This window comes from Sardina pilchardus, chromosome 12, assembly GCF_963854185.1.
Source record: "Sardina pilchardus chromosome 12, fSarPil1.1, whole genome shotgun sequence".
Classification (NCBI taxonomy): domain Eukaryota; kingdom Metazoa; phylum Chordata; class Actinopteri; order Clupeiformes; family Clupeidae; genus Sardina; species Sardina pilchardus.
Window position 1 is genome coordinate 23,861,980 of NC_085005.1, and position 25,000 is coordinate 23,886,979.

At 45.3% G+C, this 25,000-nt stretch overlaps 1 protein-coding gene across 1 annotated transcript in view; it reads left to right on the forward strand.

Moving 5' to 3' along the window:
• map3k5 (mitogen-activated protein kinase kinase kinase 5) overlaps positions 1-25,000 on the forward strand; it is a 73,183-nt gene that overhangs the window by 10,214 nt on the left and 37,969 nt on the right. The window contains exons 2-8 of the mRNA XM_062551641.1: positions 2,169-2,308; positions 4,330-4,353; positions 12,064-12,257; positions 15,310-15,478; positions 18,345-18,451; positions 22,501-22,671; positions 23,778-23,890. Coding sequence (XP_062407625.1) covers positions 2,169-2,308; positions 4,330-4,353; positions 12,064-12,257; positions 15,310-15,478; positions 18,345-18,451; positions 22,501-22,671; positions 23,778-23,890 — 918 coding nt within the window. The remainder of the gene's footprint in view (positions 1-2,168; positions 2,309-4,329; positions 4,354-12,063; positions 12,258-15,309; positions 15,479-18,344; positions 18,452-22,500; positions 22,672-23,777; positions 23,891-25,000) is intronic.

Here is a 25,000-nt window from a genome sequence, read left to right on the forward strand (position 1 = left end):
AGGCAATCTGGGCCCGTTCCTAGAAGGCAGAGAGCGTTTCCCAGAGAGAACCCCCACTTCAGCATTCAAGTGCAGTTCAGTAAAATGGAGACGAGTATCTCCAGCTCCTGCCTGCAAAACGTTCTCTTTTACGGTCCTGTGCTGCTCCAGGCTGGGCCTCTTGTGGATGCTAATCCAGGTCGGCATGGTGATGAAGCGTGATCACTGGTGCTGGGAGAGACCCAAAGACCCAGCCTGGCGGAGTCAAATCAGTCCAGAAAAAAAGGGCTTCTTCCTATCTATAGGAGACATCCTGGAGAACGCTCCCATGCATGTCGTGCTGAATCATCTCCCTAATCCATCTGTCTATGCCATGTGTTATTAAAGGCTTACTAATAGGCCTGTGTCTGTGTCTTTATCAAAGGGCCAGTCATGGAACGTGGCAATCCAGTGGCGGCCCACGCTTACCAGCAAGAGCAGTTATTTATTTATTTATTCATTTATTTATTTTTAAGATGCCTTTTGAGGGGCCTATTTTGTTTAGGCTTCTCTGAATCTCTTTTAGTTTCTTTCTCCCTTTCTCTCTCTCTCTCTCTCTCTTTCACTCTTTCATTTCCTCAGCGTTGGTCCCTTTGATAAAGTGAGTGATAAATGATACCACAGAGAGACAGAGAGCGATCAGCAGCAGCCCTATTTCACTAACCACATCCTGGTGGCATGTAGGTGTTCTGGCGTCGGGGCCGTTGCTCAGCATGGCGGAGGGGACTGGCCCACTCCCCCCGAGGGATATAGTCACAAGCAGCGAGAGAGAGAAAAACACAGCACGTGGTCACATTACCCTTTCAAAACTTGTTTGCGCGTTCGAGAGGGTTTAGTACAGTTACTCAACATGTTTTTGCAGTTTGATTTATTGTTGTGCTCTGTGTGAGTGCAGGAAAGTGTGTGTGTGTGTATGTCTGTGTGTCTGTGTTGGTCTGTCTGTCTGTCTCAATAAGTGAGGAAGAGAAGCTGGCCATTACTAGTGTGGCTGGCAGACAGACAAACAGTTGAAGGATGTACTGTACAGTAGAGTTAGGGGTCAAAGGTTAACCTAAGGGCTTAGGTGGGCTTCATGACCTTAGCACCCCCTTGTCTCTGCATTGTGTGTGTGCTGTAGAATGACTAAGAATGACATCTATGAATCAAGCAGTGTGACTTTGGATTTTGTTGGTGAGACATAGTCTACACGCCTCAATCAAGCTTTACAAGTCAAACAAACACTTGCAAGAAGTGAAATGTCCCCTTGAGACCAAAGAGCACCTGCTTTCGAGACACATAGGGACGAAGCACTTCAGACCATCGACCTGTTTAGGTATTTGAGGATATATTACTTCTATGAATGGTTGATTAGTTGTCTTTCTTCTTTTTTTAGCAGGTATGATTCTATCGTAAATGATAGCTTTGTTATGGGAGACTGTACATGGTGTGAAGACTTCTGCTTGCTGCATTCATTATAACCAATTGGCAATGAAAACAGTTTAAAGTCTCAAGCTAACTAATTGAGCATTGTGATACAATGTCCAACATAAACACACACAGACACACAGACACACAGACACACAGACACACAGACACACACAGACACACAGACACACAGACACACAGACACACACACACACACACACACACACACACACACACACAAACACACACACACACACACACACACAACCTGTTGCAATGCAGGACTCTATTAGTGCCACTCTCATGTACAAAACAAACATGGAGGAGAAGCTGGCAGTTCTAATTGCAACCCCTGATTAGAATTGATTGCACGTTTCATTACATTCAGTGGAATTCTCCTCACGTTGCTCCCCCTGTCTATCTAGTGTGTGCTCTATGAGTGAGCGGTGTACTGCCTCAGCCAATCAGCACAGCTCGCAAAGGAAGGGCTGGCTGCAATGTGATGGTTTGATTTGGTCAATCGTAAATATCAACAACCTTAAAAGGCTTTAAATGTGTTGTTCGAACATGTAGTGCAGTATTACTGGGCCCACGCAAACATGTAGTACATATTTGCAGGGGCCCACTTGAAAAAGAGATAACAATCATAATGTGTTATTTTAAAATTACTTTTCTAAGTGCACCATAGTGCATTGTTTTTTTGCAACACACTCTGATTATGTTGTGTGTGTGTGTGTGTGTGTCAGATTTCGCTGTGGTGGAGATGACGGATGCCTTCCGCCAGCCCTCACTCTTCTACCATCTGGGCGTGAGGGAGAGCTTCAGCATGGCCAACAACATCATCCTCTACTGCGACTCCAACTCCGACTCGCTGCAGTCGCTGCAGGTACAGTACAGTTGCCCTGATCGGTTGGGTCTTGTTCAAGTCTCAAGCTTCACGTTTATTATCATGTACTCATAAATAGCCATTTATCAGCATTGAAATTCCTTGTGCTCATGTGTCCATTCAGCTGCTTCAAGAATAAATGAAAAAGAAAAAGAAAAAAAAATGATATGTATTGTAAAATAAAATAAATAAACACTATTTTAAAAAAAGGATAGAGCAAGAAGGAGGAAGAAAAAAGAGGGTTTAAGAAAAAAAAAGGTCTTGTGCACCGTGTGTTGGTTTGGCCTCATTGGGACAGATTGTGGAATATGTGCAAGGTGTGCATTGTATGACCGATATATACTATCCCTCCAGTGCTCAGTCAGCAGAACCTGAAACTGGATCTGTCGATGCCATGATGTTTCAAATCCTATTGAGCAGCGGCCCTGTTGACGTTTGCCTTTTCTATGTTGGTGGGATGAATGTAGATGGAAAATGCTCAATCCCTGAAGTAGTTGAAATGTGTCCATACATGACCATGTAGGAGGGAATCAGGCTCAGCGTAAGTCGGCCAGTTCTGCTGTTGCCTACAGGCCTGCCGGAATTGCACCGTTTTTAATAACCTGTTATTGCTTTAGTATTCAATTTGTACATTGTCAGATAAATTCAAATCAATTATCTCCTCGTGCTCCATCCACCACCGGCTTAAAATAAGCATCCGACAGCCCCGCGCCTCTAAAATGGTTTCCTGTTTGGCGGTTTCCAACCCACGAACACTAATGTGCCCAAACACCACGGCAGCTCCACAGTTCTCCTCTAAAATCACCCAGGAGTGTTTTAATGGCGCCTGCCCTGCACACTTTCAGCACATTCAGCTTATTACTGGAGCTCCAACTGTTTTGTCATAAACATTCGTTAGCAGCACAGACTCACCAGCGGAAATGCATTAGCGGCAGGCCGTCCAATCACGGGGCAGCCCCCCTCCCTTCTCCAGGTACAGCTAATGGGAGCTCAAGGGCAAAGGAGACATGAAAGGGGCACTTCTGTAAAGCAGTCTTTTTTTCTTTTTTTCTTTTTTTTTGTGGAGAAATCAGCGCATATGTGTGGGACGCTGCTGGTGCTGTAAACAGAGTGGCTTTTACCAGCCCACTCGGTCTCTGCTGCCGAGTAAACAAGGCTTGGTGTGTAGTTTGCATGAGAAAGAGACAAATAGAAGGAGAGATATAGACATAGATGAGAGAGAGAGAGAGAGAGAGAGAGAGAGAGAGAGAGGGAGAGAGAGATAGAGAGACCTTTGAGGGGAATTCCCTATAATGATGACTACGTGACTCCTAAGCAACAGCATGGCTGGTCTGGTGGTAAATGTTTTTTGTCACATATCTTGTGTCACAAGTGTGTGTGTGTATGTGTGTGTGAGTGTAAAAAGAGGAACCTGAAACAGGAGGCTGTGGATGAAGGCAGCAGTTCCACCAGGGAAACCTAGCCTTACCTGTTACATAACGATGCTATGATCAGATATCAAAGCGTGATATGTTTATTGCATTTTATCCTTAGGTGTTACAGCCGTATAACATTAGTATCCTATTGTGTATGGTGTAATACATAGCTATTTTGAGCTATCTTGTTGTCAACAGAAGACTATAGAGATGTGTGAGGCATATGCACATGCACATAGCTCTGTCTTGCCTGCACAGATTAGATTAGATTAGAAGTCTTTATTGTCCACTACTGTGGAAATTCATCTTTGGCCCCACAACATACACGTATAGCACACACAGGCAAGACTACACAACAGGTACAACATAAAGCAAACACAGACAGAGACTACACATCAAGTACAACATAAGGCAGACATACACAGAGACTACACAGCAAGTACAACATAGAGCAAACACAGACAAAGACTCAACAGCAAGTGCAACAAAAAACAAACACAAACCAAGATTACACAGCAGAGCATGACATTGTGTGAGATCTGACGGTGGTGCTGACGGTCATTCATTATTCATGATGCTCATGGTGTGCTTTTCTCTGTCTTCCAGGAGATCATATGCCAGAAGAACACTGTAAGTACCCCACATCCGCTTGCTCCTGTCTACCCATCTCTCTCTCTCTCTCTCTCTCTCTCTCTCTCTCTCTCTCTCTCTCTCTCTCAAGCCTCAGCTGTAGATGACGGGAGAGTAAGCTGTGACCTGGGAGGGGCAGACATTGAGAGACCAAATGAAGTCGGGGGTTATAAACAGTTATCATAACTGATAGATAACCGATAGATAACCGAAAAGACCTCTCTCTCTCTCTCTCTCTCTCTCTCTCACTCTATCTCTCTCTGACATGCAATTCAGTTAAATAAATTTTCGTTCAATTTGATTTAATTAAATTCAATTCAGCTCCACTCATTTCAATATACACCATTCAGTTTAAGTCAATTCAAGAAAGCTTTGTGGGCATGGTTGTTGTGCAGTAACATTATTGGCAAAGCTCAAAATACATTAAAAGAGAGAAAAAACGGAGAAGTTAAGTCTCTCTCTCCCCCCCTCTCTCTCCCTCTATCTCTCACATCATTGCTCACTGCTTCTCTAGAGGTGACTGTAGATGTCCTAATAGCTCACGGAAGCATATAACAATACCAGAACCAGCACACAATGTTCACAAGCAAACAGGAAGTAAAATATAGCATATACATTCCATGCATTCATATACCAGCTCATGAACACATGTCAAAAAGCACACATACCTAGTAGAGCTATACATAGCGCACACAAATTCACACTTAAAGTCCATATATTTACACACACACACACACACACACACACACACACACGTACACACACATACACACTCACACTCACACACTCACACACACACACACACAATCCACATGGTACACACGAGAGTATGACAAACTCCATGCAGCGTGCTAAGATGGGTGCTGTGTCACACTGGTGAGCATTTGTTCACCTCATGTCCCCTTACTGGTCTCACCCAGCACACTTAAAGTCCATATATTTACACACACACACACACACACACACACACACACACACACACTGGTGAGCATTTGTTCACCTCATCTCCCCTTACTGGTCTCACCCAGCACACTTAAAGTCCATATATTTACACACACACACACACACATGCACACACACACACACACTCGTGAGCATTTCGTCTCACCCAGCACAGCTCATCTAGTTGTGGTCTGTCCCAGCTCTCCGCACAACACAGACACACTCGTGAGGAGTGGCGTAGACCGTAGAGTTACAGTATGAAGGAAATTCATTATCGGTTTATTGTTATTAATATTATTGCAAGTTCCAAGCTCTTGCTCCTAGCTTAGTCTGCCTTTCTCTTCCTCGCTTTCCCTCTTTCCCTCTCTCCCTCTCGCTTTCTCTCTCTCTCTCCCTCTCACACACACACACACACACACACACACACACACACACACACACAGGGGCAGATGGGGAAGGGGTAGTGCAGTGAGGGCTTAGCAGGGCTAAGTGGCTTTGCGGAGGGGAATAAGGTGGCTTTGTGCTGCAGGAAGCAGGCAGCCAATTCCCCACAAGCAAGTGGAGGCAGCATGAGAAAGTGTGAGTGTGTGTTAGTGTGTGTTAGTCTGTGTTAGTGTATGTTAGTGTGTGTTAGTGTGTGTGTGTGTGTGTGTGTGAGAGAGAGAGAGAGAGACAGAGAGAGTGAGAGAGAGAACCTCTATGTGCATGTGCAGAATGTGCATGTCTCATTGCTCTTTCTCTCTCTCTCTCTCTCTCTCTCTCTCTCTCTGCGTGTGAGCCTCAGAGGGCCTCTCCTCTCTGCCCACTGCTCTCTCTCTCTCTCTCTCTCTCTCTCTCTCTCTCTCTCTCTCTCTCCAGTTGAACTCTCAGGCCTCCTCCTGGCAGAGCCTCTCTCTGTCCAGCACGCTCACGCCCTCAGGGAAATGTGAGGCTGTTAGTCTGTGCAAAGGCGCTGTGCACCCACCCACCCATGCACCCTGTATGCACCCTGTATGCACCCCCCCGTTCTGATGTGCAGGCTGCATGACATTCAGCAGACACATCTACAGTAGGCTGCACCACAGCATGCATGCATGGTTGACCACTTTTAAGGTCGCGGGCTGGTTTCTGAGAGACACTTGACTTGTGTCTGGTGGTTTTGTCGATTGTCAAGACTGGTCCCACCGATATAGCTCCCCTTGGCCTGATTTAGTGTTCCGGCTGCTGGTGAGGCACGTGTTGCATGCTTACAGTATATGCTGGCGTCCAGCAAGTGTGTGTGTGTGTGTGTGTGTGTGTGTGTGTGAGCAAGATGATGTGGTGCCGGCTAAATTGAGCTTGGCCATTTGTGGGCAGTAGAGTGGGGCCCCGTTATGTTTTCTGTGTTTCGGCGTACTGCAGTGCGCTGGTGTGTTTTGAGTGTGTGCCTGGAGTGCTTTTGGATGAGGAGAAGTGAGAGAGCTTATGTTCACACTGAGCGTGTGTGTGTGTGTGTGTGTGTGTGTGCGTGTGTGTGCGCGTGTGCGCTGGGATTGTGGTGAGTGGGGCTGAGGGAGAGAGAGAGAGAGAGAGAGAGGCAGTGCTCTCAGTGTGATTGAGATTGAAAGACACAGGGTTTCTGTGTATGCATGTGTGTGTGAGCGAGAGGGAGATGGTGCCTCTGTGTGTGTTTGTGTGTGTGTGTGTCTGTGTGTCCATGCGTGGTGTGTGTGTCCGTGTGTCTGTGCGCGTGTGCGTGCGTGAGTGTGTGCGTGTGTCAAAGAGAAATGGTGTGTGTGTGTGTGTGTACTGTATGTGTGCGTGTGGGGAGGTTATTGCGTTCACAACATGACACAGATCATTGAAATGCCACAGGAAGAGAACTCTCAACAGGCCTCCACCAAAGAACAAGTAACAAGTGCTGCCTTGAGTACCCTGAAATATGAGCTGTGTGTGTGTGTGTGTGTGTGTGTATGTGTGTGTAAGTGTGTATGTGTGTGTAAGTGTGTGTGTGTGCTGGAGCTTCTGTGCATGGATGCATGCTTCACTTGAACTGGCCTTGTGTCTGCTTGCCGTGGAAAGGTCCAAACAAATCTCTGTGGCCCTGGTAGCAAAATGAATGAGACAGTAATCCCCCCACTTCTGATGGATATCCTCTCCTCTCCCTCTCTCTCACTCTCTCCCTTTCCCTCACTCTCTCTCCCTTTCCCTCACTCTCTCCCTTTCCCTCTCTCTCTCTCCCTCTCTCTCCTTCTCTTTCTCTCTTTCCCTCTCTCTCTCTCTCTCCCTCTCTCTCCCTCTTTCTCTCTCTCCCTCCCTCTCTTTATCTCTCTCTCTGTCATGTATAATAGCAGCCTTCCCCTTGTGGAGTGCTCCTCTGTTACCTTTTAACTAATGAGGCCGCTCTAGATGCCGTCTCAGTGATCAGAGGCCCCCACCCTCAGAAATGAATTTGATCCTAAGGGACAGGGGACTGTGGACATAGTGGAGTCATCCCAGGCATGAATCACAGCGGGTGGGTGAGGGGCTGGGGGGGGGGGGGGAGGGGGGGTTGTTGGGGGAGGCGGAGAGTGTAGGATTTTGCCATTTAAGGCCAGTCATTCAGTGCTTTCTCTATAATGGCGGTAATAGCAATACCAGTTTGCAAGGAAGCATTGCAATATTTGACACGGTCATAGCAACATGACGACAGATAGAGGTTGGACAAGATTGTCTCTACGGCTGATTTAATGAGACACAAATCAGGCTAATCAACAGAGTATGGGTGCCTCTCATGCAGCGTTTATACGTCCTCCCTCGCTCCTTGGGCCTCGATCCTCACTGATCTACATAGAGAAAGATAGAAGATGGGATAGACTATCCCATTGTTGCCGCCCCATCATTCTTTATGTAGATCAGTGAGGATCGAGGCCCGAGGAGCGAGGGAGGACGTATAAACGCTGCATGAGAGGCACCTCAAATCATTTACTGTTATGGCCGCAGCCATCTTGGAATTTCGAATTTTGGGTTACTTTGGGTTTGAACGAGTGAAATGAGTCGGGATACAACCTCAAGGAGTGTTTGTTTTCCAACTTCAGGTCAGTCAGCTTGGGCAAACAAGTCAGTGACCGACTCGGGCAGACTAATGGAATGCAGCCCAAGCACAGAGGACGGGTGGGGCTGTTGAGGCAGGGGGCCATTGTTGGGGGTTTGTCTGGGATTCTGTCATTCAGGCCCACCCATTCATTGTTGTCTGCAGTCGTGTTTGTGAGAAATGAGGTGTTGGTGACTCTTCTGCGACCGGTGATGGCTGGCTGTTTGAGTGTGTGTGTGTGTGTGTGTGTGTGTGTGTGTGTGTGTGTGTGCTGCCGGAAGAAGTAGTAGCCTTACTGTACGAAACGCTGTCTCTCAAGGGAAGCCAGAGTGTCAAATGTCACTTCCTCTGCTGTAGTGAAAAGATGTGACTTGACTTATGTCTTTCTCACACACACATGTGCACACACATACTTAGAGAGAGAGAGAGGTTGAGAGCGAGAGAGAGAGTCACTCTTGTGTATTCATTTCTGTACACATTTTCTGCTCTTTTCATATTTTTTGCAAACAGCAGAAAAATATAAAAAAGAAAAACTACATTCACGTATATCATAAAACCCAAAACAGTCCTCGCCCTGAGATGCTAACACCATTGTTTAGCACGCTAGCTGCATTGTTACAAGGATTTGCATGTTGCGGTAAGTTATGTGAGGACATTAACGTCCTGAAGCGTGGAGCCCTGCGTGCAGGCTGAATGAATCTCCATCCCTGTCAGTCCAGATGCTCATCTGTGGCTAGCTATGCTAGCTGCCTAGCTTCAGGCTGCCAAGTGTTTTACAGTATGTGGTCTAGCACAGACCCACTCTATGCACGGTTGTATTGATGGAAGGGGTAAGAAGGGAGCGTAGAGAGAGAGAGAAACAGAGAGAGAGAGAGAGAGAGAGAGAGAGAGAGAGGAGAAAGTGTTTTCATTCTGAACCCTCCGTAACCTTTTTACGCTGTTGAAAATTCTTCTCACGCGGAGTCGGAATCGATAACAGATCTGAGAAAGAGCAGAGGAGGTGCGGTAGAGGGGTGGTAAGAAAGCAGCAGAATGGAATGAGTACGAGTGAAGGAGAGACAATGGAAATGAGTGGGAGAGGGAACGAGAGAGTGATGAGTTTGCACGTTCCTGTCAAGCCAATCTGCTCCGTTGCAGGCCCTCTCTCCTCTCTGTCACCTCATCCCAGAGGTAGCACCCCCCCCCCAACTCCCTTCACATACACACACACACACACACACACACATATACACCCCCCTTCACACACACACACACACATACACACACACACACACACACACACACACACACACACACACACACACACACACACACACACACACACACACACACACACACACACACAAACACACACACACTCACACACACACCTCACACCCCCCCACACCTCACACCTGTTGTCAGTGCACAGCGGAAGCGGAACCTGTTCTCCCCGTCTGGTGCAAACGAGTTCCAGCCAAGAGGCGCGTCACAGTCACACTGCGGCTGCTGTTGCCGCTGCCGTTACTGCTGGCTTGTCATGTGTCACGAGCAGGAAACTCACCTTTTCAAATGTCATGCCCAACGCCTACTATAAATACCAGCTCTTGGCACCTGCAGTCATTACCTACTTTGTCTAGCTGACAGATTACAGTCAACATACCAAGAGACAGTAGGTCATGGGAGACGTGGGAAATGAATTTGTGGGGATTGGTTGGTTGAGGAGTCCTCTTACTGTACTTCAGCCTAAGGGTTGTTCCCTTTCCTGGTGTTTTGTGACCAGCTGTTTGGAAGTTCTCACGTGTACTACAAAGATATGTCATTCCATTTCAATGGGGAATGTGGTTGGGAATAGAGGACTGCACAGTTCTGTAGCAATGGAGAATGCAGTCATGTCATGGGAACATTCCACTTAATTGTTATTTTATGTCATTTTTATTTGTCATTTGACACTACACCCACACACACATTGGTCTGTAAATTAGCTTAGGGCTAACTCTGGTGCAATGCATCAAACACATTTATGTTGCAAATTGTTCAATGAAATACATACATACTGTACATACATACATACATACATACATACATACAGTACATACATGCATACAAATTAATGCCTATAATTCTTGATCACTGCTACTTCACTAGCCCATTAAGGCCTAAAGCGCCTGGAAAAAAAGCCTGTAAAACCTAAGGGCGATTTCAGGAAAAACCCCAAAAGCCTGAAGTTTTTCTGGAAATTCAGCAATTGTGTCAACGCCTACTAAGTTATTGATTTCTCAGCCTCTGTAGGAGATAGAAACAAAATTCAAAAAGTATTTGAGAGCTTACACCTGTGGCTTTCCTGGGAAATTGAGTTTATTTAGTTACACCTTCACAAAAATAAAACATGTACTGTGTCAGTGCAGGAACAGCACTATTTCATCAGAAACGAGTGCATTTTCCACAGCTTGTCATTCTGATTGACATCTGTTGACTGGTTATATATTATTAGTATGGTCAGAATTTACTGATAGGCTTACACAAGCTGTAATAGTTTCAAAAAGTGACTGTGTTTACTATATTCCAAAAATGTAGGCAAATTGGGGCCACCACCTTGACGCTATCAGTAATATTGAATAATGTGTGATCATTGACAGTCCTGGTGATCCTAGTCTCTGCTTGACCCTCCACACACACACACACATACAAAATGATGGCATGTCATGTTTCTATTTCATATTTTGAATTCATAAACTCCATATATTTTGTTAATAGTTTATAGTATTTTATGATCTGCATAATTACTTATAGCTAAAAAATATTCAGTAATTTGAAAATTCATTTTTTTTAACTATTGCACTTGTCTTGACGTTACAGTGGTGATATGTACTGTAGGTCTAATTGAGTGCCTGTCACTTTAAGAGGAACGTGAAAGTTAATTAGATTTCATTCTCAAGGATTTTGGCTAGAGGAAAATAATCGCGCATAGTCTCATGATATGTTTTCATTATGTTTCCGTCATTAGATAAAATAAATGTTCGAAAAACTAACAAGCCAAAGAAAATATGCCTGGGATATGTGTTTTGCAATGTTGATTTCTATGATTTTGGTGAGTACTACATTAATTATAGAACGTGCACATTAAAAAGACTCAGAGTGCTACATGATACAACACACGTCTTGTGGTGATGTTCCGCCTTTTAAAAGCAGGTGTAGCCTAATCCAAATCAGGGTTAAATCCATCAATTAGACAAACAGAGTCAGTAGGGTATCAGTTTTGCAACCTACCAGCCCTATGTCAAATGCAGGCAACATGAGGGAGGGAGCGCACCAAAGTCAATAATGAACGAATCCGAGAAACTCCTCAAAGTCATACCTTCCGATATCTCCTCGCTATCAAAGTCCTCCACGGGTGTTCGAAAATTTCAAAAACAATGTCACAAGGAACAAGACTACACGACACTCCCTCGTGTCTATTCTGATGCATTTCATTGGCCCAGAGGCCGATAACTGATGCAAAAAAACCCTTAAATGCTAAAATTGACGTATACGCTTTCCCGGCTTCAATGGTAGAACGACGCAACAGCGCTCCCGGCCTTAATGGTAGAAATGCGCCAATGCTTTCCCGGCCTAAATGGGCTAGAACAGAAGTACACACCTCATCATCATGATTTTGTTTATGAAATGTATCTTCCTCCTCCTCACGTTTTGTGCACCTTCCTCCTCCCTGTTTGCTATGTCCCGTTCTCTCCTCACGTTTTGTGTTCCTTCCTCAGACCTGCACAGCCAACTACAAGTTCATCCCGTACATGGTGACGCCGCACAACAAGGTGTACTGCTGCGAGAGCGGCCTGATGAAGGGCCTGACGGAGCTGATGCAGCCCAGCTTCGAGGTGCTGCTGGGCCCCATCTGCCTGCCGCTGGTGGACCGCCTCACCCAGCTGCTCAAGATCCCCCAGGCCAACTCCTGGTAAGCAGCTGGCTGCCCCACGACATCCCTGAATTAAAAATGCAAAAAACACACACACACACACACACACACAAACACACATGATTTTGAACATTTGATGTTGATAATGAGTTGATAATAATTACACATCGATACAGGAGTACATCGCAATAAATCATATCCATACGGGAACACATCACAATAAATCTTATCGATATTTTCAGCACAGCCTTTGTAAGCAAGTGGCTGCCCCATGAGATGTCTGACCAAAAATGCAAACAAGTAGAAACTGAGGGTATTTATTTATGGAAAATAACATCTGTAAAATTTGTCTTAGAAATAGAAAACGTTTCTCATTGACGATAAAAATACTCTCATCCAGGACGTCTATGCTCAATTTTATCCAAAGCTACTTAGATACATAAATTATTACAAGGGCCGGTCTCCCTAGAGCAACTTGAGGTTAAGTGCCTTGCTCAAGGGCGCCACAGTGGTGGCTGGGAATTGAACCACAACTTCCCTCTCTGCTGCATGTGTAGTGTGGCTAATGCTCCTTAGCCTCTATGCTACTCTACCACCGCCGACAATGACAACAAGGCATGTTTGATTTCAGCATTCTTTTATGACGCGATGTGGACATTTTGTCTCGCTGGAAAATAGTTTGAATTTTATTGTGGGATGCAAAAATGCTTGGCTGCGGGATCATCGCAAACACACCCCAAGACAGAATCCCACCATCTGTCTCCCCACAGCTGGTGTGTGTGTGTGTGTGTGTGTGTGTGTGACCCAGCCTGCTTCAGACATGCAGCGTTATCTGTTGCACTCTAGAAAGCAAGAGAGGAAGCTAATCCCACACCTCCTCAGTGGAGGAGGGCTGCTGCGGTTTGCGCTCTGTGCTAAAAAGCCTTTTGGTTTTCTCACTCATCCAGCCAGAAATGCACAGGTTGAGTGGACCATATATTACAGTATAGTGGCTCTTGCTGTCCCTACTGCTTTTCATACTATTTGAGGAGAGCTTGTCAAACACACGCACACAGACACTCCTACTCACACACACACACACACACACACACACACACACACACACACACACACACACACACACACACACACACATGCAAACAACACACACACACACACACACACACACACACACACACACACACACACACACACACACACTCATTCTCTCTCTCTTCCTATTTGGTTTCTCTGTCTCTTCTCACTAACCTCATGTCCCTTACACTTTGTTCCTACCCCCTACCTTTCTGCTCACCGCCTCTCCAAGCCAGTCCTGGAGATTACTCTGTTTCTCCATTTTCTCATCCTCTCACTTTCTCTGAAATGCTCTCTTTCAGAGAAAGTGAGAGAGACAGAGCGGGAGGGAGAGAGGGAGGGAGGGAGGGATGAATAGAGAGCGTGAGAGTGTTAGAGTTCTGGAAGATGACAGGGACGGAGAGAGAGAGCGTGAGAGAAACCGCAAGAGCACCCAAAGCGAGTGGAAAACCATGCGCACTGCTGCCACTGACAAAGAGGGCATGCTATGTACAGTACAGTAAGTATGCGCTCGGGTTGTGGACTTATAGACGGGAACACATAGTGAATTTTCCATGCTTGTTTCCACTCCGGGCCAAGCTCATTACATCGTGAGGCTTTTCCATACAGATCTGAAACTAGTTCTCTCTGTGACGGGGTTTCCTGCCTCTCTCTCCGGAACGGAGAAAACTCATCACATATTGTTTCTTATTTTTGTCCTCTTATTTCTTTATTTCTTTATTTAGCTGTTTTCATATTTGCGTATTTTGGTAAGTCTCTTTAGAGAGTTTCTCCCCATTCAGTCCTTATCTCCGATCTCCTGCCAGATGCTCCCTCCATCTTTGCATGACTAGTCTGAGTGATGACTCATTCTCTCTCTCTCTCTCTCTCTCTCTCTCTTACTCTTTCTCTTTCTCTCTCTCTCACTCTCCTCCTATTTCTCTATCTCTCTATCTCTCTCTATCTCTCTCCCCCGTTTGCTGGCAGAGATATTTGCACTCTGGATGACTGCTCAGTAGACCTGGCAGAGAGCACACACACACACACACACACACACACACACACACACACACACACACTCTTGCAAGGACTCTTCTAAAAAAGCAAAACAAAACACACTTGAAAAGCAAAAAAACCCCAGAAAAGACCTGAAGAGAAAAGATTCTGCAGCTTGCCCTCAGAGACATCCTCGTCCAGGCTCTACAGAGAACACTTGAAGATTCCACTCAAACCCTGTGAAATCTTTTGAAAGGCTCAAGGCATTGCTCTAGTTCCCTTACGGGAATGTTCCAAGATAAGGTGCGGGACACCTGAAAGGGTTTCAGATGTCGCTGTTTTTCTTCTGGAACGCAGAGCTTGAGTGTGTTTGCCCTCTCAACAAAATCAATGAGAAGCAAGGCATGACTACACACACGCACACACACACACACACACACCACCACCTGAAGTGTTATCAAGCAGGCGGCATGGTGTTTTATGTAAGCAGGTCAGGCAGGGTGAGATGGATAAGAATGGTTATCAAAGGTCGGCAGGAAGGAAAGGGGAAGGCGATGATGACATTAATGCAGAGCAGACACTAACAGAGGAGGCTATCAGAATAATTACAGTAATTTCCTGCATATACTGTAAGCCGCATTGTGTATAAGCCGAAGGACAGTGTTTTATGCAAGTTAAAATAAACAAAACCATATTAACACCATATTAACTGACCCCTTGTATTAACCTCATAGCTGAAGAAATTTTGCAAAATCAATGTATAAGCCGCGGGTAATAGTCGGGAAATTACGGGTAATAGGAAAATATAATGGTTAAAATGATGGAATTCATCTATTAACAGTAGGACTTGGAGCCAGGGGCTATTATGGCTATCAAACCACAGTTGAAGTCAACATGTATATGGTCATTATTCTGCATCACACTCCAAATGAATAGCCATGAGTGGTATTAGATTAGGCAGTTGAGTGTTTACTGGGAATCATGTTTAATTGTGCAACATTATAAACTGCGTATCACTAATATCACTGTGTCTGTTCCCCAGTCAGTACTTTCGCGAGATGATTCTCAACGAGATCCGCAAAGCGCGGGAGCTCTACACGGGGGTGGAGCTGGCGGCGGAACTGGGAAGGATTCAACAGCGATTGGACAACATGGAGTGCCTGTCATCTGACATCGTCATCAACTTGCTTCTGTCCTATCGGGACATTCAGGTATGTCTTAAGGACTTTCTGGAATGTTTGTTTATTGCGTACAGATAACCATGCCTTAATGTGCGATAACGTTTATGGTGTTATTGTAATGGACTTGTTTGCACAATGAGGGCTCTGTAGTCTGGCTATCACCATGATAAGCTCTATCTTTTAAGATTGAACATTAGTCTGGGGAGTCTGCGCTTTATTTCTACTGCACAAGAGGCGTGCTCTCTTGGAGGAGGGGCGGGACTGTCGAGCTCTATTGGCATCATTCAAATGACTCCGTACACTTGGATAATCCTTCAACCAATCAGACCAACAATCCGGTGCATCTTTTGAATAAGCTAGTTTGTGATTGGAGCCAAAGGCTGTGGACAGGAAGTAGGGGAGATAGATGTCCAGGTTTCCAGCATGAGCTGCTGGGCGAAATCCAAATTCGCCGGCAGGTCAGGCAGGGTTCACCCAGCCTAAGGGCTCAGTTGAATTGAAGCACATTTGTAATTAACTGCAAAATGTTAAACGAATACAGAATATCCCATCGCCCAAAAATGAACCTCTTTGATGAAGGGCAGTTACCTCATCATGCACACGTCTGAATTGTTCTCTGACTCACTGAGAATGTTGGGACAGTGACATCATCATCTCCAGGCTCAGACTTGGAGACGGTTGCCGTGTTACTGTGCAGCTCTTTGCGCAGGTCTTGACATGACAGGCTCCAGGCAGGCTTCCCTCTTTCTCTTTCTCTCTCTCTCTCTCTCTCTCTCTCTCTCTCTCTCTCTCTCTCTCTCTCTCTCTCTCCCCCCAAGTCTTCTCTCTCCCTCTCAGAACCTAGGTCCCTTCCTTAGAATCCTTACCCAGGCTGCTACCTCAGAAGCCCTGGGGTTAAGCTGGTGCTCCCGTCAAATGATTTAGTGTGCCCGCTTTATGGCTGTCTCAACACCGCGGCTGTTGGCTGAGCTTCTTCAAAGTGTGACAGACAGCACAGCGGCAGGGCAGACGCTGGAGGGACGCTGGAGTGAGATCATGTGTGCGTCTCAAGTGGTTACACTGCACCAGATGCACTGCTAGAATAACAGCGCTAGTTCAAGTGCTTTAAAGGAGTGCACTGGGCCCAATGCGCTGAACTCCTCTCATAATATCCCTAACAACCAGCTATTTTTTTCTTTTTTTTTTTGTTTTCCACATTTTGATTTTATAGAGGGGTTCCACCACTGGCACTCCCCCCTACACCCCCTTTTGGAACATAAGTTTTCCCACCAGAGGAACATTCCAGACCTTGTGGGAAAAAGCTCTATTGGAAATCTTAGGGGGAAAAAAAATTCTGAACCAGCTGTCAAGTCTGCAATGTTGTTTGTCTCGTCTTCGTCATCCTCATCTTCCTCGTTTCATTCTTTCCTGAGACTGTATAATGAGCTTATGGCCTTGTTAAAGGGACACTTCACCGATTAGCATTAAGCTTTGTATCTGTAGAAAAACAGTCATGTTTTTGAATGGACGTGCGTCATTCCCTCAGTTTGCCTTGAGATGGGAGAAATACGGATTTCAATGAAACCCATGAATAGGACTTCCTGCTTTCAATGATGTAAAATGATGATTTTTACATCATTGAAAGCTGGAAGTCCAACATTAAAAATCCGTAGTTCTCGCATCAAGGCAAACTGAGGGAATGATGCACGACCATTCAAAAACATGACTGATTTTCTAAAGATACAAAGCTTAATGCTAATCGGTAAAGTGTCCCTTTAAGGCCACAACAGAAAGGGAGAGGTTGAATTTTTGGATAATCAAAGAGTACGAGATGTGTCCAAATCAGTGATCAGTAATGTGTGAATGTTGTTAGGGTTGGATTATGGTGAGGGGAGTGCTAAGAATGTGAGAATGGCCTCAAAATGGGAGCGGAAACCAAAGATCATCCGAAAAAGATAGATTGAATTCTCCAATTTTTTCTCTATTTTTTTATATAGAATTCTGTGGGGGATGTGGTTCAACTAACACAAACAGACTTGTATATTTTGTGAAAACACTAAATGTCTCTTTCAGTTAGATTATCATTGTTATGATCTTTAACGGTTTTCTCAAATTACGACATCACCTACTAAGGTCTAAAATGAAAAACATGATAGTTTATGAGACAAGTGACAGTTCTTCTGCATGTAAGTGTAAGGCTAAGGCTAGGTATAAAATTGATTCAGTTGGTTCTGACTGAGTGATACCGGTGACATAAGCTAAAGCGGTGGGAGAACTACTAAGATTTGTATCTCTCCCCATATGAAAATGCAATGAGCAATGATGCATGTTACTTTTACCCCAGGCATCACAGGTAACCAATCAAATCGGTGCATCTGATATAGGCGGGCAAGAGGCGAGCTAAATTGATGACAACAGCGCTGCAACGTTCTGATCTGAAAGATTACCAGGGTCTGGATTTTCCAGGCTAACCCACCTTTGTGGGCCATAACAGATTGGCATCATTCCATCACACATGCATTAGTAGAAACAATAGGTGTACAAGAGACACAGAGAGAGAGATAGAAGCAAAGAGAGAGAGAGATAGAGAGAAAGTAAGAAAACCGAGAATGAGAGGTGAAGAGGCTGAATAATTTAGCCTGCTCAGGGAGGGTGAACTGGCGCGGTGACCAAAACACTGAGCCTGTAACTTGGTAGCGGGTGTCGTTAAATAATTCAATGTGTTTGATGTAAACAAATGGAGAACGTAGTTCCCATTCTGGAGGTTTGGGCTGTGATGTAACATCCCTGGGATCGAGGGGGCACTGAAGAAGGGGTCGCTTACAGTACTGTACAATGGGGCAATTTCCTGTTTATTGTTGGTGTGTGTTTGTGTGTGTGCACACTTAGAAAATAAAAATGTGTGTTTGTGTTGAAGGATTATGAGTCCATTGTGAAGCTGGTGGAGACTCTGGAGAAGCTGCCGACCTTTGACCCTGTGGCGCATCCCCATGTGAAGTTCCATTATGCCTTCGCCTTGAATCGGTAATGCGTTTGCTCACCAATTTTCTGCACCCCACCTGTATGCAGTCTGTATGCTGTGCAGTATGTTGTGTATCTCTGTTTACAGGTCCGTGTGTGTGTGTGTGTGTGTGTGTGTGTGTGTGTGTGTGTTGAATGAAGAAGAGAGAGAGAGAGAGAGGAGAAAAGGAAAAGGAGGAGATAAAGTGAGATGACCTTGTGGTAACCTCTAATATTGTCCCCTCAGATCCCCCTGAATGTTGAATTTCCCTTTCAAACCTGACATTTCTGAAATAAACAAAGCGTGGTTCTGCAGTGCTAATCCCATGAAGTCAGGCAGGATTAGCAGGTGCTGGCCTGCGCCGGGTGAGTGTGGCGAGGCTAGGTGTTTATCCAGTAATTGGGTTAATCTGATGACACAGAGACAGAGACAGAGGGAAGCCCTGGGAACAAGATGAGGAGATTGGAGGTGTTCGTGTGTGTGTGTATGTATGTGTGTGTGTGTGTGGGGGGGGGGGGGGGGGGGGGGATCGGTGACACAGCACATGTACATTTGCCTCGTGCCTAACCCCCCCCCCCCCCTCCACCTTTCTTCTTCTCTCACTCGCTGTCTCTCTGTGAGGGCACTGCAAATGGGATTGTGTAGCTTCATTCAGGCACATTCCACCACACGTAACAGTAACTCCACCAGACACTTGGGCCACTCGCTCAGGGAATCCCCACCGGCCCCGCAACACTCTGGCTCTACACACAACAATGAGAAGTACAGCAGGAACCTCTCCATCTCCGACTGTAACAGTGTGATTCTCAAAGTGACAGTTTAACTGCTGTTCTTGTCCAAAGTATTTAAAGCCACAGTTGAGCAGCAGAGCCAAAGCATTTACGGGTGCAGTCAAACTCATAACCGCAACATCTCCTAAATGCCTTCACAACACATTACGCATCTCAAAATTGTATATTTATACGGCTTGTGGCGGTAGAATAACTCCTCGCAGCTGTTTTGAAATAGTGTTTGTACACATGGGCTGTGACAAGCGATGGTGTAGGCTGACGTTATACATAACCGCTTATTTATGAGATGGTGTCTTAGATAAGTGTTAGTCTTCAGTGGGTTCTAATTGGATTTTCTTGCTATAATTTTGTTTGGTTGAGAAATTTGTTTTGAGCATGTGTGGAATGGGTCTGTAGGAGTCTACATTGTTGGTTTCACTGCTGATTTCCACACTAACAAAAGCATGGCAGTTCTTTAGTTAGGGTATGTCTCAGTGCTGCACAGTTGATTATGCAACTGGGTGGTGATTATAGAGTTGTGTGTGTGTGTGTGTGTGTGTGTGTGTGTGTGTGTGTGTGTGTGTGTGTGTGTGTGTGTGTGTGGGAGGAGATCAGGGAATGCTTGCGAGACACAAAATTGCTTCTAGCCCCCTTTCTTTTTGCAAATTACTCAAAATCCACAGCTGTTCAAAGGTGTATTTATGAGGGTTTTTTTGCTGTCAAAAAGCGAAAATATCTAATTATGACCCAGGTAGTCTCAATAGTTGTGTGTTAATCACCATCTTTTATTGTGCAAGAGATATGTAAACAAACATAACAGAGGCCCCAAATCCTGACCAACAACATGCATACAAATTTAGTGTAATGTTGTGTTTTTATCGTCTTGTTGGGGAGTATCGCATTACATGTAATCGAGTTACGTAATTTAATTACAAAATAAATGTAACAGTAATATATTACAGTTACTGTAGAAAAATGTGTAATTCAATTACAGGTACTTTTGAAATTTTTCAAAATTACAATTTGAATTACATCTCAATATTGTCAGCTAAACCTGGCAAAGAATATTGTATGTAAAAAGAACTGTTTCCCTCCACAGCCATAGTTTGATACGGGACCTTCTGATATGCTCTATCACGTCTACAGCGCCATCAGCGTAGGCCTACATGCCTGCCTGTAAATGTGTTATGATTATCATTATATTATCCTCACAAAAATGTGATGCTAATTCATGTATTGAATGCCCTTGCTGCCTTGTGCGCTTGTATAGAACTGCTCGGCAGCCTGTAGACCAAGGCCAAAATCTTGGCATGGATTTGGGGACTATATATATATCATAAAAAAATCGGAAAAGTAATCAAAAAGTAATCAAAAGTAATTAGTTACGTTACTCAGACAAAGTAATTCAAATAGTTACACTACTATTACAATTTAGACAGGGTAACTTGTAACTGTAACACATTACATTTCTAAAGTAACCTACCCAACACTGGTCATACAGTACTCCATCACTGCTTTAAACCCAAATGAACCTGCGATTCTGACGTCTAAAGCTACACGACACGCTGTCCTCTTAACCCCTGGGCAAGTGGAACCTTCTGGAACACCACCCCCATGCCATGAGATCACCTGTCGGGCTCTTCTCTGTCTCTTAACACACTTGGCACTGGCAGCAATGGGCCCAATAAACTCCAGTAACTTGATCTGTGGCCCAGTAATGACTCCTGGCTGAACTAAAGGCCACGGCTAAGTCTCGGGCCGCCGGATTTTGCCTTTCGGTTGTTGGCTTTCTCCTCTCTGTTGTGAGCCTCTCTGGACATGAGCCATGCATTCTCTCCTCACCCACACATGCATGCAGGAGCAGAGACAGACAGACAGACAGACAGACAGACAGACAGACAGACAGACAGACAGACAGACACTGGCAGACAGACAGACAGACACTGGCAGACAGACAGACAGACACACACACACACACGCACACATACTTATCCAGGCCCCTCCCCTCCCTGAGCGCTGACATCACTGTTTGGTTTCCCTCACACGCTTCAGAGCGTGAGTCACTCACAGGCTCCAACCAGGAGTCTCCATCAGTGTTAATGAAGCAGACTGCAGTCTGCAGACGCATGTGTTGATAAACCAGGAGTCTCCATCAGTGTTAATGAAGCAGACTGCAGTCTGCAGACGCATGTGTTGATAAACCAGGAGTCTCCATCAGTGCTAATGAAGCAGGCTGCAGTCTGCAGACACATGTGTTAAACCAGGAGTCTCCATCAGTGTTGATGAAGCAGGCTGCAGTCTGCAGACACATGTGTTAAACCAGGAGTCTTCATCAGTGTTAATGAAGCAGGCTGTAGTCTGCAGACGCATGTGTTGATACAGTAAATGTTGACGTACTGTATATTGTTCTGTGCGTGAATCCAAAGCACAAGACGTAGTGCCCATCTATGGCCAGAGTTGTCAATGAAGAAACTATTTAGTGGTTTTTAGTTTAATTTTGAGTGCATGTTTTCTCATTATTTCTCCTCTTCCTGATACCTCTCCTCTCATATGATCTGTCTCTTTCTACAGCTACAGTTTTCATTTTGCTGTCTTCACCTCCATCATTCCTTCTTCTGTTCCTCCCATTCCCCCTCCTCTTTTCTCGTGTCATTTCCTATCCCGCCTTCTCAATGTTTATCTATGTCACATATTTATTGCTTGTATTATGCTTTATTATTTATTCTTCATTATCTCAACCACCCATCGTGTTGTTATCTTATTCAATTACACATGCAGTAGTCTCAAAATCTGTTTAAATCATCATTCTTGTCAGTTGGGTGTGAAAAACGTTCCCTTGCCGTTTGTAATTTCTCCTCTTCTTTCTTCTCTCCTCTCTCTCTCTCCCTCTTTCTCTCTCTCTCTCTCTTCCCTTTCTCTATCTCTCTCTCTCTCTCTCTTCCCTTTCTCTCCCTCTTTCTCTCTCTCTCTCTCCCTCTCTCTCTCCCTCTCTCCCTGTCTCTCTCTCTTCCCTTTCTCTCTCTCTTTCTCTCTCTCTCTCTCTCTCTCTCTCTCTCTCTCTCTTTCTTCCCTTTCTCTCACTCTCTCTATCTCTCCCTCTCTCCCTCTCTATCTCTATCTCTCTCTCTTTCCCTTTCTCTCACTCTCTCTCTCTCTCTCCCTCTCAATTCAATTCAATTCAAATAGCTTTATTGGCATGAATGTAAAATTGTACAATATTGCCAAAGCATTCAATACAATAGTTATACAGATAATAACTATTAATCTCTCTCTTCCCTTTCTCTCCCTCTCTCTCTCCGTAGGAGGAACTTGCCTGGGGACCGGCAGAAGGCCCTGGACATCATGCTTCCCCTGGTGGAGTCGGAGGAGCAGGTGGCGTCCGACATCTACTGCATGGTGGGCCGCATCTACAAGGACATGTTCCTGGACTCCCACTTCACCGACTCCGAGAGCCGCGACAAGGGAACCCTGTGGTGAGGGGCGTGGCCTGGCGGCGCTTATATGGTTACCTTGGGGACAGTGCTTATTGCATTTGCATTTACATTGGGCCTTTCAGCTGGTGCTTTTAGCCAAAGACACTCACAAAAAAAGGGAAACACTTTCTGCTTCCTGTGCACTTGTGTGTTCGTTTTCCTGCCTGTATGTCTCTCTCTTTCTCTCTCCCTCTCTCTCTCTCTCTCTCTCTCTCTCTCTCTCTCACTCACTCTCCCACTCGCTCTCTCGCTCTCTCTCCTATCCATCGGCCTGTCTGAGCCTCTCTGACCATCCATCCATCTGTTCAACTGTTCATCTGTTCATTTCTATCTATCTAATCCTTGCCACTTTCACTTTTCTGTCCCTCTGTGTCCATACACACACACACACACACACACACACACACACACACACACACACACACACACACACACACACACACACCATTGGCACATTACATTCTGATGAGAGGAGAGTGCTGGAGACCTCTCTAAACAGGGGTAATAACCAGCCTGCGGTGTGCGGCGTTACTGTTTGCCTTTTTCCTGCGGAGATGGCTCTATCATATCACCCTCTCCAGGGCCCGATTGGACCCGCCCGCTCTCATCAAGCCACTCTCCCACCAGGCTGTCGCTTTACTTTGTGTCGCCACTAAATGCTGCCAGCTAATTGTGTGTGTGTGTGTGTGTGTGTGTGTGTGTGTGGCTGCACTCTCGTCTGAACACATTATGAATCAGATGGCATTTTGTGGGCGATGATGAGATCTGGGCATCCCCCTGCTGTCTCAGCCTCATCTCAGAATGAGTTGGAAATTGCCCCGATGGGGAAAAGATAGAGACCCCCCGCCATGTATGCTCTGGTGTTTTTAACACCAAGTTATCTATGGCAAAGCCTGTTTTTATTATTAAAGTGTCATTATATGGGGCCAGTTCTTTTCAATTGTGCTGATTGAGTTGTGTTTTTTTGCTCTCTATTCTCATCTTTCTCATTCTCTCTCTATCTCTCTCTCATTCTCTCTCTCTCTACTGTATATCTCTCTTTCTTTCTCTCTCTCTCTATGTCTCTCTCTTTCTATATCTCTCTCTCTCTCTCTCTCTTTTCTCAGGTATAAGAGGGGCTTTGAGTCCGAGCCAACGCTCCACTCAGGGATCAACTACGCCGTGCTGCTTTTGGCGGCTGGGCATCAGTTTGACAGTTCCTTTGAGCTGCGCAAAGTCGGTACGTTTCAGCTTACTGGAGGAGGAGGAGGAGGTGGAGGGTGTTGTTTGAGGGTCTGCATTGCATTTCCTTTACTCAGCATCAACAACCATTCAGGCTAAAAATCTATTGAAAAAATGGTCCAATTTCGCTGAGTCTCTAATGTGTGTAGCGCCAGTTCTTTTCAGCAGATTGAGTTCTTGGAAGGAAAAACCTTCCTACTAGTCCTCATTCCCTGGACTTCTCTTGAGGGTTTTGAGTCTCTTATAGAGTTCCTATTTTTTTTCAGTCAGAAAAAAACTGATTAGGCCAGCGCACATTGTGACCCCTGATTCAGCTCCACAGTCTGAGAGCTGAAGGTGATTGTGACTAATTACACAGAGGATTGGTGGGAGCTGTTATGAAAACGGTGACACACTGACTGACCACCGTAAAGCATTCACAGAGCTTATTCACATGATGGGGAGAGGCATGTTGGGGCATCACCCTGGCTACTCTGGCAGTCCTCCAGAACCCCCCCCCCCCCCCCCAGGGCTTTACTGTTGCAAAACGTCCAACCTGCTCAGTATGACTTGCGTTATTGTCCTCATCACCGTGAATCATGCACCCTTGATCTGATTTAACAGTTACCACAGCTTTCTCTCTCTCTTTCTTTCTCTCTCTTTTTCTCTCTCTCCCTCCATCTCTCTCTCTTTCTGTGTCTCTCTCTCAATTCAATTAAATTCAGAAGTGCTTTATTGGCATGACAAATAGTTAGACATTTGTCTTTTGTCTTGTTACATACATTGAACATACAGGTATAACACATGGACTTAACAACAGACAAGTAATCAGAATTTAGAAATAAAATATGTGCCTAAACAGACATTCATAGGCAGCCTAAAGTAAAATCTCTCTCTCTCTCTCTCTCTCTCTCTCTCTGTCTCTCTCTCTCTCTCTCTCTCTCTCTGCCACTAGCTGTAGTGATGGTAAGCAGGTCCTCTGACTGCTGTTTCCCCTCTAGCCTCTAAGCCTTTCCCCCACAGTTACGCTGCCACATGTTGTGTCAACACCAGGAAGCCAACTGACTGTGGAAAAACTACACGCCACAGGCGCAGTGCCAGCCGTAACCCAGTTGGCAGCCTGAGACGG